Source organism: Tiliqua scincoides, chromosome 1 (genome assembly GCF_035046505.1).
Source record: "Tiliqua scincoides isolate rTilSci1 chromosome 1, rTilSci1.hap2, whole genome shotgun sequence".
Taxonomy (NCBI): Eukaryota; Metazoa; Chordata; class Lepidosauria; order Squamata; family Scincidae; genus Tiliqua; species Tiliqua scincoides.
In genome coordinates, this window is record NC_089821.1 from 123286126 (window position 1) to 123300184 (window position 14059).

General features: G+C 40.6%; 1 protein-coding gene across 1 annotated transcript in view; it reads left to right on the forward strand.

Annotated features, from left to right (window-relative positions):
• NBEAL1 (neurobeachin like 1) overlaps positions 1–14059 on the forward strand; it is a 119571-nt gene that overhangs the window by 65871 nt on the left and 39641 nt on the right. Inside the window, exons 15-25 of the mRNA XM_066622699.1 lie at positions 2238–2541; positions 2729–2814; positions 4322–4411; positions 5862–6030; positions 6196–6329; positions 8555–8714; positions 9832–9934; positions 11210–11366; positions 12246–12404; positions 12516–12675; positions 13506–13594. Of these exons, the coding sequence (XP_066478796.1) occupies positions 2238–2541; positions 2729–2814; positions 4322–4411; positions 5862–6030; positions 6196–6329; positions 8555–8714; positions 9832–9934; positions 11210–11366; positions 12246–12404; positions 12516–12675; positions 13506–13594 (1611 nt within the window). The remainder of the gene's footprint in view (positions 1–2237; positions 2542–2728; positions 2815–4321; positions 4412–5861; positions 6031–6195; positions 6330–8554; positions 8715–9831; positions 9935–11209; positions 11367–12245; positions 12405–12515; positions 12676–13505; positions 13595–14059) is intronic.

Consider the following 14059-nt stretch of genomic DNA (forward strand, 5'->3'; position numbering starts at 1 on the left):
CGTAATGTTTGTTGGTACTAACCACATTCCTTTAAAACCAGTTTTTGAAAGCCTGTTTCAAACCCTGTTTTCAAACAGGTTGATTCTGGTTAGCGTTAACCATAGTTAGCAGTGATGCAGGTGTGGTGCTCCATCTTGGTTAAAGCAAACAATTGAAAGGAAGGCGTAATCTGTAGGGGAGGAGGAAGCATACAACTTCCAAACTTTTTGCCATGTTTAAGGGACCAGCAGCCTTACATCAGGCCATGTTTAGTGCCTTGTAACATATATAGTGGCCCCATAATATGTGAAGAATAATGAACTTTTTCGTAGAGCAGTGGAGAGGACAACTGGGATAAAGGTTATAATGAATTTTCACATTATTTGTAAATTAACCTTTGTTTAATAACACAGGCCTATAAAATTGAGGGTCAGAAAATTTTTCCCCAAACTTTATGGTGGTTTGATATGAATCTGGAGTGCTGATTCCAAAAATGGCATCTGTTTTGCCCTATCACATCTAGTTTTGGAGATATAGTATAGCCTCATTAGTGAATGGTTCAAGCAGCTTCCTCATGAGGAAGCCATGGTGTAGGCTTCTTCATGAGGAAGCTGCTTGAACCATTCACTAATGAGGCTATGCCGTGTCTCCAAAACTAGACATGATAGGGCAAAACAGATGCCATTTTTGGAATCGGCACCCCAAATATACCCAGGAATTGGCGTAATGCCTAAGGAAGCAAAATGTGTGTTGGCCTGTGTAATTAATTTTTTATTCCGTTGGCCCGGTGTTAAATGAGGAGTAAATGCAGGATTTATATATGTCCCAAATCCTAAATGTACAGGGTGACCACTAAATCTTTATGCACTCTTAAACTATTTCAATCCCAAATTCACACAGTCCCATGCACAGGGACTTTTGTGGCCACCCTGTACTACTAAAGAGGGCTAAGGCTGGATACAAGTTGGGTTATTTATATATTTCCTTTCAAAATAAAAATAACAGCCATTGATATCCCCTTTCTTGCACTAAAATTTCAGCACATTCAGTTTTTTTAATGTCTTGTGATAGAGATCCTAAGCCTAATGCCAGGCACGAATATTTAGTTTTCAGCTTTCCACTGTGTGTGCATTGAGGAATGTTTTTTCTCATGGATATTTGTCCTGCACTGAGTATTGGCATTTAGCTGTGCCTTAAAAAAAAAAAATTCTTCCTGTGTTAACTTGAATGGCCAAATTTTGATATTTAACAGCAAAATACTATGGCTTAGTATGACAGGAATGTAGCTAGCAACCAGAGCTGCTGTTTTGAAAGCAGAAACCAGATGTGAACGGATGGCTGCTTATGAAATATGTGCTAGTGGTTTCTGGAAGGCAGTAGAAAATCTTGCTTATCAAGGGCCAAGAAGAAGCAGGTTGCTTAGTTTCTTTCCCTCTTTTTCCCAGAAGGCTGCTCATGCTGGACAAAAAGTGGTGGTTTTGCAGTGGACAGTAATGTGAGTCTCGAAGATCAGTCTTCTGTACTCTTTCTTGGGAGTAAGCCCCACTGAAGTCAGTCGGACTTATTTCCAAGTCACCATGCATGGGGTAGACCTGTCACTTTTACATCAATACCTATCCAGAGCTGAATTTGTAACCTGGACTCACCAGGGCTAAAGCTCCAGGATGTTCCCCATACTGGAGTTGAATTCTGGGATGTATTACTATTTATTATTAAGAATTTTTATATATTGCTTTTCAACAAAAGGCATTCACAAATAGTGCAATCCTAGTTGTCTACTCAGAATTAAGCCCTCTTGCGTTTAAGGGGACTTTCTTGCAAGTATAGGACTGCAGCCAAATACCAAATTTTTTTTTTAAAATGGTTTCTTGTCCCAAAGAGAATCACAATCTAAAATTGGATACACCCCCAGGAAGCAACCATTAGAAGAGAAGGTATACTGGGATGCCTAGCAACAGTTCCTTTAACCCTGCTAAATTAGGCAGATATATGAAGTTGTAATAAAGAAGAAATTGTGCTTCTGGGCACGTGCAGAATTCTTTCCTTCCCCGCTCAGTAACCGTAGCCAGTCTGAGATAAATTGGGCCTTCTGGGGCAGGTGTGTGGCTTCTAAGCAGACTTGAGCTCCATTCCTTTCCTTTTAGAAATTACTACTGCATATTCTTACTTATGGTATTTCAGTCCCTGTGCATCAAATGATATTGAACTTGTTGCTGTATGTGGTTTTTTTTTTTTCCACTCATGGGGGAACCTACAGCCTTTTACTTCTTGCTGCATTGGCTCTGCTGGCCAAAGGACAACCACTCCTCCTCCATCGCAGATCCCAGATCCACCTTTTTCTTCCCCTGTTATGCCTCATCGAACATCGCTGGGTGGAATTCTCTCCCCAGGCAGCTGGGGCGGGCTAATGGGGAAGTCAGAAGTCTTTACGAAACTGATATCTGCGGGAACTCAAGACAGCGAGTGGGGAAGTCCTACCTCTTTGGAAGGCCAGCTTGGATCGGTCATCCTGTTCCATGAAGCATTACAGCCTTCTCATGTAAAAGCACTGTATTTGGCCGGTGAGCATTCAGTCCAGTTTTCTTTGGGTGCTTGAACTCCTTTTCTCTCTTACTCTTCTGCTTAATTTTCCATGGGGGGAGGGGGAGGTTTAAAGACAATCCATTAAAGATTATCTACCTAGAGATCATCATCTGAAGTAGGATGACTTATAACTGCAAGTCATGAACACTTGTGTTTCTTTCACAGGCCCAAACTGCTTAACTCCATGGAAGTCCCAAGAGTCTGAGGTGGCGGATTTGCCCAGTAAAGTGCTTGTTCACTATACTCCCAAGGTAGCAATTGCTTTCTGCCTGTTTATAAACCTGATAATGACTGAATTACATGACTTTAAACATGACTAGGCAAAGTGATGGAGAGACAAGTCTATCAAAAGCTGTGCTAGTTAAATGAGACCTCCCCCTACTATGCAAAGATAGTTGTACCTCTGATTACCACTAGTTGGATCAGGGGTGTCCAAAGTTTTTGACAGGAGGGCCACATCATCTCTCTGACACTGTGTCAGGGGCCATGGAAAAAAAGAATCAATTTACATTTAAAATTTAAACAAGTTTACATAAATGAATATATTAAAAATGAACTTATATGAATGAATGAAGGTCTTGCAATAGCTCAAGGACAAAGTAAGGCTGGCCTTTCCTTTGCTGCCGCTACTGCATCACAGATGTGAAACAACAAGCAGTGGAGGGAGCCCTCATCCCGCAGCTCACGTGAGAGGTCAAACAGCTGACAGCAGTTGAGTTGGGCCAGTGTGGGCGCCAACAAATCTCTGGAGGGCCAGAGGCTCTTTGGAGACTGTGGGCTCCCTGAGGGCCGCACTGAGAGGCCTCGAGGGCTGCAAGTGGCCCCCGGGCCGGGGTTTGGGCACCCCTGAGTTGGATGATGAGGTGGGGAAGGAGTATTGCTTTCATGTTCTCCATATGGAGGCATCTGTCTGGCCACTGTTTGACACAGGGTGGTGGATTTGGTAGACTTTTGGCCAGATCCAGCAAGATTCATCTTATGTTTTTAAACCTCATTACCTAATGTGCAAGCATAATCTGTCAAAAGCTTAACAGAAATGAAAAGTAGACTTGTCTAGGATGTGCGCCTGGTCTGTGACACTGAAAGCCAAGGAAGACCACAACATTAAGCCAACGAAAGCAGAAGAGAGAATCCCAAATAAGCAGTGAAAAAAGATCTCTTGCTAAAAATCATCCAGCATGTTTAAATTGGCAAATCTCTTCATCTGAATGTTCACAATCTAAATACTGTTTGGTGCAGGCACCAAAATGTGAATGGGAAGAATTTGTTCACATACTGCTTTTGCTATGAAAATCTGATCTCCTTCATCTCCTGCCTTTGTACATGATTGGCGAAATTCCTTGTTTAACCCGTTTCTGCCCAGCCCACATGTGTACATATTTGATCCCTGTTATGTATATGCAACATTGGGCAGAAATTATTTAAAGATGAGGAACTGCTCCTGCTCCCCAAGTGTAGCCTGGTCTTTGCTAAAATGACTGAGGGCCCAGTCCTATCCAACTTTTCAGTGCTGACACAATATTTTAATCCGGGTGCAAAAAGCCAGGTGCCTTGTGCCCAGTGGTACCTAGAAAGGTTTGATATGATGCTGGCATGTGGGTTGCTGTGGAATGTAGGAAGATTCTCCTACTGTCTGATTCTTAACATTTTTGAAAAGGGGAAAAAAAGTTTATACTGATCTTAAGACATGTTTGTTAAAAGACAGTTAGTTAAAAGCCCCTAGTTTTGAAAGAACCATTTTCTCCTCTCTTCTGGTAGGCTTGCAGAAGCCCAATTTGCCTTGACCTTTCTACAAATCTTCTGCATGGAAGGCTAACTGGGAACAAAGTAGTGAACTGGGACATCAAGGTAAGCTATCTCAACAGCTTGTTATGAAATACTGTGATGTTCTGTATTTGACTGGCTAATTAAAATGTGTGATAAACTCACGCAACATAGCAACATGTTTTGGCAACAGTGACAGTGTTTTGCCATTCTGGTTTGTTTCATTATCTTTGCAATCAATGAAGTACTGAAGGAGTCTGAGGAGGGTGGATGTTTATGTGCAAGAGTGATTGGAAAGCACAAAAAGTTGGCTGGTAGATTAAGTAATCAGTAAAGAGATCTTAGAGTGCTTTCCAAAAGGTGCATGAGCCTAAGAACTTCGCCACGTTTTCTGAAGCAGCTGCTTTTATCAGGAGGGCTAAACGGGAAGCACAGGAAGTGCATATGAACAGTTCCTTCTTGAGGGAGGTCTCTTTTCTTGATTTGGTAACCAGAGATAATTTGGACAGGCTCGTTTCACTGTCTAAATCTGTGGGTGCCAAACTCTGGCCCACAGGCTGAATCCAGTGCCTGTGACAAATCTTTCCCCATGTGAACAGAGCTTACCATTCCGCCAGGCAGCCTCCTATCTATGCCTGTGATTGCCCATCAGGCTTTGTGCTGGCCAGCCACTTCTGCATTTCGTTGCCCCAGAATGCTTTGTGCCCAGATTTCCAGGCAAATGGCTGGCCAGCACAAAGTTTGGGGGCACAGATGGGAGGCTGCCCAGCAGAACAGTAAGCTCTGTTCATGCCGGGAAAGGGTTTTTCAGCACACAGCGGTCTCCAGTTTGGAGACCACTGGTCTAAACTGAGCTGGGCCTGATCAGTTGTGAAATCCTTGACACACATAACAAAAAAACCAGTACAGCATTATCACTTTTGTATTGGGCACTGCATGGTTTAGAAGTTCCTTGAGTTACAGCAAAGCATGTGGCCCTTTGAAAGGCTCTATAGAGATCAATCTTTATATGAGAGAAAAAACAAAGGGACTGTGATGCAAGGGATATGAAGACCAAACATGCCCCCAACTGCAGACTGTGATTACCCCAATGGCAGAGGGAGGACTAAAGTTTTGCTACCTTAGTGAAATTTTGTCTTCCTATCACAATATGCGCCATTGGTTTCTGTGGGAGAGGAAGCACCAGCATGAGAACTGCTCGGTCTGTATAGGAAATGAGGGTACAGATAGTCTTCTACTGTACTGTACTATGAGGGTCTTCTACTGTACTAGAAGACAAGAGGACATACTTGCAATCTGTTTATTGATAAATGAAAGGACATTTATACAAGATAAATGAATAAATGGAAGGACATTTATACAAGATTTCTGAATGGTTTTGAAATCTCCATGCCAATGGAATGATGAGAACTCCAGTTCACTTATGATCATAGGACTTTTTAAAAAAAAACAAAAAACATTTTTTGTTGTCGGCATCAGAAGTTTTACTTTGTCTTATTCTTTTAACTTCCCCACCCCTATCTAATTTCTCAAGGATATGATCAACTGTATAGGAGGATTAAATGTGCTATTCCCACTGCTGGAACAGATCAGCTTCCTTGATGGACAGGTGCCTCAGAGACTAGATGTGGAATCTCTGCCTCCAGATCTGTTAACTCCTGTGGAAGGAGACTGGGTGGTGTTAAGTTCCACCAAGGCTTCAGGTGGGAAAGAACTAGACACTGAAATTTGAAACTGTAAACTTTTTCCTAAGTTTGAGGGGAGCAGTGGATTAAAATACCAATAAATAAATTTTTAAAAAATTGTCTTTCACTGTTGTGCTAAGTTTTTGTTTTTTTTTAAGTGGAAGTCTATGTTCCATTTTACAGAGGCTCGCTTGGAGAAGAACATTGTTGCAACTTTCATCTTGCTGGTAAAGCACTTTATTCAGAGACACCCAATCAATCAGGATAATCTTGTTCACACACATGGAGTTGCAACCTTGGGAGCCCTATTGCAGAAGGTAAGCAATAACTGTTAAAAATACATGTGACTATACAGGTATGTTCCACAAAATGACACGCCAGCCAATGACAGACCACATATGTATATTACGGTGGTTGCGTAATGTATACAATGGAGGTTTGTACAGGTTTGAAACCTAGGAGCAATAGACTCTACCAGATTGTTCCACAAAATGGTGCTGTGCATTAAGAATGTTTGCTCAACAATAAAACGCCTAATGGTACCTTTCTCAGCATATATCCCCATTGTCGTGATGCATACCTGTACTCCAAATGTGTAGTGTTAGCATATTGCTATGTAGCATAATGATGTCATACTTTTTTCTATGTTTGCTTTGCCTGTATTGATAAGATTGGTGGTTACCATGCACATGCCTGATCTCATCTGATCTCAGAAGCTAAGCAGGGTCAGGCCTGTTTAGTACTTGGATGGGAGACTGCTTGGGAATACCGGGTGCTGTAGGCTTATACCATAGTCTTTCGAGACTGAAGGTTGCCAACCATTTATTTGTCTTTAAGCAAATATTCCCACAAAATATGTGTCCCTTGTCTGAAGTGCAGTGAATCTACCATCATTAGTACTGTGTACTCAGAAATATGTTTCCATTGATCCATATTAGAATGAGACTTTACTGCATGAATCAATGAATATGTTATGGAGGATTATTCCCTTTCTCGATCCTGCCAGAGTAGCTGTGAACCAAGCAGCCCAGTTGCTGGGCTCTCACCTGATGACTAGAATCAAACCAGTCACAGGTGGTGGTTGTGCAGGCTCCAGCATGAAAGTCTGGTCATTTGGTTGTCTCCCTTTGTGGGGACTGTCAAGTCAACGGGAAGGATCAGAAACCCTCAGACCAGCCTGTTAGTTCACTTCAAACCCAAATTGAGAAAGTGAAGCATCCATCTCACCTGGAAGTTAATTTCAGTTCCCTGCTGCTAGGCTTGAATTACAAAGCAAGATATTCATAATGTAAAACTGTAACTGTAGCCCTACGGAGACATGTGCAGAGTCTCAGAACAGAGGAAGTTTGGTATCGCAGCAGCGTGTGCCCTGGTGTAGACACATTCCCTCTTTTCTTAACCTTGAAAAGGAGATTGGGAGTGCCTCTGGGCTTCTGCCTTCCTTCCCACTCATACAAATTCCCTCTCCCTTCTCTTTTCATTCTTAACCGTGTTGAAGCATCACATCTTCATCAAGGTTTAATGGCAACCATAGTTAGCTTTGAATCATCAGAGTTTGAAAAAAGCTTTGTTTTAAATTCTGACTTACAGCTAACTGTGCTTTTTTTTTTTTAGCAGTGGATTGTGAGTTTGGTTTATTATTTTATTTGGTTTTACTATTTGGTTTACCCTGAATTTCTCTGCTGGAGGAGAAAAACAGCATAGAAATTTATTTTGAATAGGGGCCTACGCACACATGGTATTGATCATGTGTGAGCTTGAACTGCATTGATCAATACTATTCAAAACAGACACATGTGGATCAAGCCTCTTCATGTTTGGTGTGCATAGGCCCTTTATTACAATACCTAGTGAGAGCGTATTGGATAATACTCAGGACAAGCCTTTGCAGGCGAGTGCACCAGTTTCCAGACTGAATGTTATGGTGCCCCAGGGAGTTGCAAGGCACTTCTTGGGGCATTCTGGGCTGCCTGACTTCCAGCAGTTTGGTGACTCAGCACAGTAGGAAGAGCTCCAGTGTGCAGTTTTTGTGCCCTAGGAAAAGCCCTCCTGCTCACCCTGGCCCCCTTACCTCTGTAGTGGTATTTTAGGCCTCTGAACCCAGAAGTAACTGGCAATGACATAATCTCAGTCACTTCTGGAAGCCACATGCTGCTCTGGCAGTGTGGAGGTATCACTGGTCCCAACTTTTTGGGATCTGCTGGGCTAGTATAATCTTCCACCATGCTTGTGGTCTCTGCATTGTTACATAGGACTTTATTTAATCCAGTGGTGGTATTTGATTTCTCCTTTGTTGTATGTCTGCAGCTCTGGGCATGCTTCATTGAAGTTAAAAATAAGGATCATGCAAGATTTCTGATATGGAAACAAACAGCTGATATCTCAAAAAGAATTGTTATATGTATTAACAGTTTCTAAACAAACTGGTTGGTCTGTTTTGTTTGTTTAAGCTAGTTGGAGGAGGGAAAGGACTTAGTTAAGCAAGCAATTCACCTATAGTATTTTTTTTTAATGTGATCTATGTTTGCCTACCTGTTTTTAGGTGCCAAGCAGTTTCATGGATGTGAATGTACTGATGGCAGTCCAATTGCTGATAGAACAGGTTTCAGTGGCAAAAAATGTGCAACTCTTACAGCAGATGTATCAATACCTACTCTTTGACTTCAGCATCTGGAATCGTGGTGACTTTCCATTCAGGCTTGGTGAGTTAGAATTGGTGGACATTAACACTGAAGCACGACATGATGTGCTGTGCAGTAATCCCTGCTCTAGTCCTAAAGCTAGGCAATTCATTTGGCAACCTCTGGGCTATCTCTGGCCAAGTGAGGGAAGTTCTTTGGCAGCTTTTCTGCTTCATACACACACAAGGTCTTTACAGTCTGTTGAGTGCCTCTCCCAAAATCCCTTGCACATGTTCTTGTGGCTGCTCCAGATCTAAAGGCAAAAAAAGGGGGCATCAGAAGCAAAACAAAAAGGACTATGTAGGTAGCAAGGGAGTAAGAAGGTTTCCATCCCCTTCTTATTCCATCATGCATCAGAGGTGATTGAATGGTTATTATGGTATGATGTATTGATTGAGCTTGATTTTTCAGCTTCAATACAGACTTCATACCAAACCCTGATTAAAGAGGTTTAACTACGTGTTATTCTGCTGTCTGAATTGGGCGATCCAGAATCCGAAGTCAGTTTGCAAACCATGGTTATTGCAATAACTGTGATTCCATGATTACTGCCATTGCATCACCTCTAGAGGCCATTGTACCTAGAGACCAGAGTGAGGAGCTGGTAGAAAACAAAAGCAGATAAACAGCTTGAAACTGCAGATTGTCATGTTTGAAAGCTGAAATCATAGCTTGGGATCCTAAACTATGGCTAGAGCAAACCACTGGAAGCTCAAACCATTGTTTGTTGTGATGTCTTGATGGAGCTTCAGGGCCATTGGTAAGTTGGGGGAGAAACTTTGCTTGATCACTGTGCAAGGTGGAGGCATCAGCCTGGGTATAGCTCTCTGGAGTCACAGGAGAGAAAAGGGAATCTAGTCTTAATTTGGGGAAGTAGAAAAGTATGCGTTCAGAAGAGAAAAAAGTAGGGTTGTGCATATTTTAGAAGAGGGGCTGGGACAGTTGCAATTGAAGGCAAGTGATTGGGTTGCATTAGATTTTTGCTGTTTGGGTTGTAGCTAAATGGGATCAGCAGGATGCTGAATCATCGTTCACCAGTCTGGTTGACACACATACATCATGTATATGATATGTGACCTACAGGGTTTGAAAGGCTGGGACCACTCTGTCCTAATGGGAAATGTTGTTATGTATTTAGGTCATATCCAGTACCTTTCTACAATTATCAAAGATAGCAGAAGGCTCTTCCGAAAAAAGTATGGCGTGCAGTTTTTACTAGATACTTTGAGGATCTATTATGGGTATGAGTCTTGTATTCTTTCTTAGTTTCTACATTGAATATTGTCTTTGAATTGAACTCCCCAAGGCCAGCTGTAAAGCAGGAATGAAAGCCATGTGCTTTCTCAACCATTTTACCTCTTCTGCTTGAAGCGTAGCATTCTCACAATGACAGATACTGAGATAATGTATGTGAAGTGTTCTGGGCGCTAGAAATTCACTACATTAATAATAATAATAATAATAATAATAATAATAATAATAATAATAAAACTTTATTTTTATCCCGCCCTTCTCCCAAAAAGGGACCCAGGGCGGCTACATAAATGTCAAGTGATAAAAGTAATAGTGAGAAGTACAACAATTATTTTTTTAGTAGTGGCACTGTCATAATTAATGTGCTCTTACTAGAAATAGTCTAACTTGAAGCTTCAGTGTTTCCACCAAAAAGCAGTTTTTTCCAAATGCAGCTTCTATAGATATACAAAAAATTCATTACCACATCAGTTCTGAAGTGAGCACAAAGAATCACCACTTCTTAAAAATGTGAGCGGTGGCCTTATCTTTTCCTCATTACAGCCTCCATCTATTTTAAAAGGGGACATTTTGATCTGTACATGACTGCCCTCCACAACTTTTACAAGGGTTTTCCCTTTGTGGGTAATTGTACCAAGAACAAAATGTAACTTTAGATGGCATCCTAAGAACATGTCCAGATGGGCAGTTTTTCTTAGTTCTTCACCTCAGTTTGGAGAAAAGGAGATAGTTGGAAATAGGCTTTTTCTTTTCCATGATTCTACCATGTCCCCTTTGAGAGCTTTAATGGCCAAAGACTTTAGGTTAGCATTCTTCCTAACATTCAGAATTTTTATAGATTAACAAGAGTTGCACTACAAAATTTACCTGATCATGTATTTCAGCTCTTATGTAATTTTGCACATCCATGTTTTAAAGATGGAATCAGAGTACCAAAATTGGCCAGTCAATCTATAGCATAAGGAGAAACAACATTTTTTAAACAGGCTTTTATTTGGTTTTATTCTGCCAAGATCCTGATTTCATTGTTTTGGATTTGATTTTATATATGCTTGATTATATTTGATTGTATATATTTGTATAACAGATATAGCAAATTTTAATATCAATTTCCAAGAAAGGCACTGGAAAAAAAAATAATATGGGGGAAGTATTTGTAAAAAGGTATACTGAGAGAACTAATAATTTAGATCAAGCTTGCATCTTTATACTCATAATATTGATTATTTTTTAATCTGGTCTGACTTCCTTGTTTTTGCTAGAAGCGGCTATAAAGATAGTGACTTGGCTCCAGATGATCTTGGAACAATAAGAACATCTCTATATGGATTAATCAAATATTTTTTGAGCAAAGGTGGGGTACATGAGGAAGTACAGAGCATCATGGGATATATAGCTGCCACCAATGATGAGGAGCAGGTACTTAGTATGGATAAGGATTAACTGTGTGCCAGCTTGCTGTTCATTTGGTGAACCATTTTCAAAAAGATGGGACTGCAGTAAGACATAGTGGTTTGGTTCAGACATAATACTAAACTATGATTTAGTGTGACAAGTGTCAGACTCACTTGCTGTCCCCTTCTCCTTTGTGTGTGAGGGGAGGAAAGATGGAACTTCCATTTGTGGTTTCAAAGGGATTCAATTCCGGCTTATTAATCAGTTATGTTTAGAGCCAACTGGGATTTACCAGGTTCTGATACTGATAAATCACAGTTTGTCAAAGTATAAACCACAAATGGAAGTTCCAAATTCTCTCCCCTTGTGAACTAAAGGGAAGGAAGGGGTGAGCTCATGGTAAAAAAAAAAAAAAAATCATGGTGTGGCATTACATCTAAATAAGGATTGTTTTCTTTATTTGAATGTGTCATGAACATGTGTCATATGTAGCTATTCATTAAATGTTAATGTTTTAATTTCCATTTTAATATTATTTTTATCATTCATGTGGAAAAAACCCCCTGAAAAAAAACATTTTTAAAAACTGCATTGTAACATGTAAGTGTACTAGGGTGTGAATCTACTGAAGCCTATCCTAGCTTCTTACAAACAACAATTCTGTTCTGAGGAGGCGATGGAGCCAGAGAAACGCCACTTGAAACCGTTGTATAATCCTGGCTTCATTTGATATCTTAATCAGTCCTTCGTTTCATATATTTATTTTGTAAATGGGAGATTTGGAGTGAAGAAATGAGCAGAAGGGTGGAAAGAATGGTTGCAGTGAATGATAGTGAATACTATATAGATTATGCATTTATTTCATGGTGGGTTTTTTTTTCCCCCTTTCTCCCATCCGTCAAGCTCTGTGGGATCCTGTATGTCCTCTTCAGCCTGCTTTACACCAGCCCTACCAGAGATCAGCTTTTCTTGTTGCTTTTTGAGCCAGGAAATGCAGACATCCTTTATGCTCTGTTGCTCAATCAGAGGTATTCGGACAGGCTAAGGGAGCTTGTTTTTAAGGTAATAGTTGCGTGATCTGTGTGTCTGCATAAAAACCCTAGACTCTGTATTCACTATACAGAGTGTTGGATCTGGTGTCAGCAGAGGACTTCATAGCTCCTTTCTTTGCAGATTGTGGAGCAGATGTTGAAGTGCACCAAAGTCTATGAACGGAGTAAGCAGCGTATGAAACTTCGAGAAGTTGGGTATTCTGGTCTGGGACTTCTCCTGAACGAATCTCCAGTTACCACCTCTCTTATTAAGAACCTTCTCAACCAAGTTCTGTGTGCAGGTACTCTGATTACACAGGCCTACAAAATTGAGGGTCAGAAAACTTTTCCCCAAACTTTATGGTGGTTTGATATGAATTTGGGGTGCCGATTCAGAAAATGGCATCCATTTTGCCCTATCACGTCTAGTTTTGGAGATACAGCATAGCCTCATTAGTGAATGGATCAAGCAGCTTCCTCATGAGGAAGCTGCTTGAACCATTTACTAAAGAGGCTATACTATAATCTCCAAAACTAGATGTGATAGGGCAAAACAGATGCCATTTTTGGAATCTGCACTCCAAATATACCCAGGAATTAGTGTAACGTTTAAGGAAGCAAAATGTGTGTTGGCCTGTGTTCTTATTGTCATGTAAATGTGGTATGCAGAGTTGTGTATGCATATCATGCTTTCCTTACTTTGTGAAACAATAGCTTCGTGTAGTAGACACAAAGGGCTGTATCCAAAGAAAGTTATGACAAAGCACCATTGTAATCAATGAGGCACATTAGTGACTGCCTCTGCAGCCCTATACACAATTATGTGGGGGAAAGTCCCATTCAACTCAGTGAGTCTTATTTCTGAGTAAGCATACATAAGATTGTGCTGTAACTGAAATTCCATTAATTTCAGCGGGACTTAGCCATGGGTAACTTTTTATTTTTGGCTACAACACAAACATAAGTTTGCTTCCATATAAGTTGCAAAATAACAACAGCATATCAATGGCTTCAATTTATTTAAGTTGATTAGTGACAAATTTAAAAGTCTATGTATGTGATATTTTTCTTTCTTTCAAAGCCATGATTTAACCTTTTCCTCCTGATGTGTGTCTTAATTCTTGCCTTACAGATCCAGTTGTGAATTACAGAGACTTTATAGCTGTGGTACACTTGGCTCACAGAGCAGATGTCAACGTCAGAGTGGCCATCTGTCAAAAGGTATTTTTTTTTTTTTTGCAAGGCAGGTGGTAGGCAGGTACATCAATACTAGATACAGAAGAACAGAGTTGCTTCTCTTGGTACCATGACAGTGGACATTAGCTGTTGTGTTTTGGAGTTTGATACAGAGTATATCCCTGTACTGTTGACCCACACCTCATGTTTGTGTCCCTGTTGACATTCACATGAAGAGAAAAAAGAGCACCAAATTATTATGTGAACTGGCCCCGTGGGACATGGTTATAACTGGTTACCTCTAATCAATTTTTCATGGTAAGGCAGATACAATATGATGCAGTTGCTTTGTGGCTGTGTGAGTGCTCATTTCGAACTGTGTCATCAGTGTCCAACCCCTGCCTTTCATGCATCTGTCTCTAAAACAATCTTCTAAATTTTATCCATTGTTTTTGTAAATCTGTCTTGAAAATTAAATTGCTGTGATTATTTAGGACTGAAATTGTTATA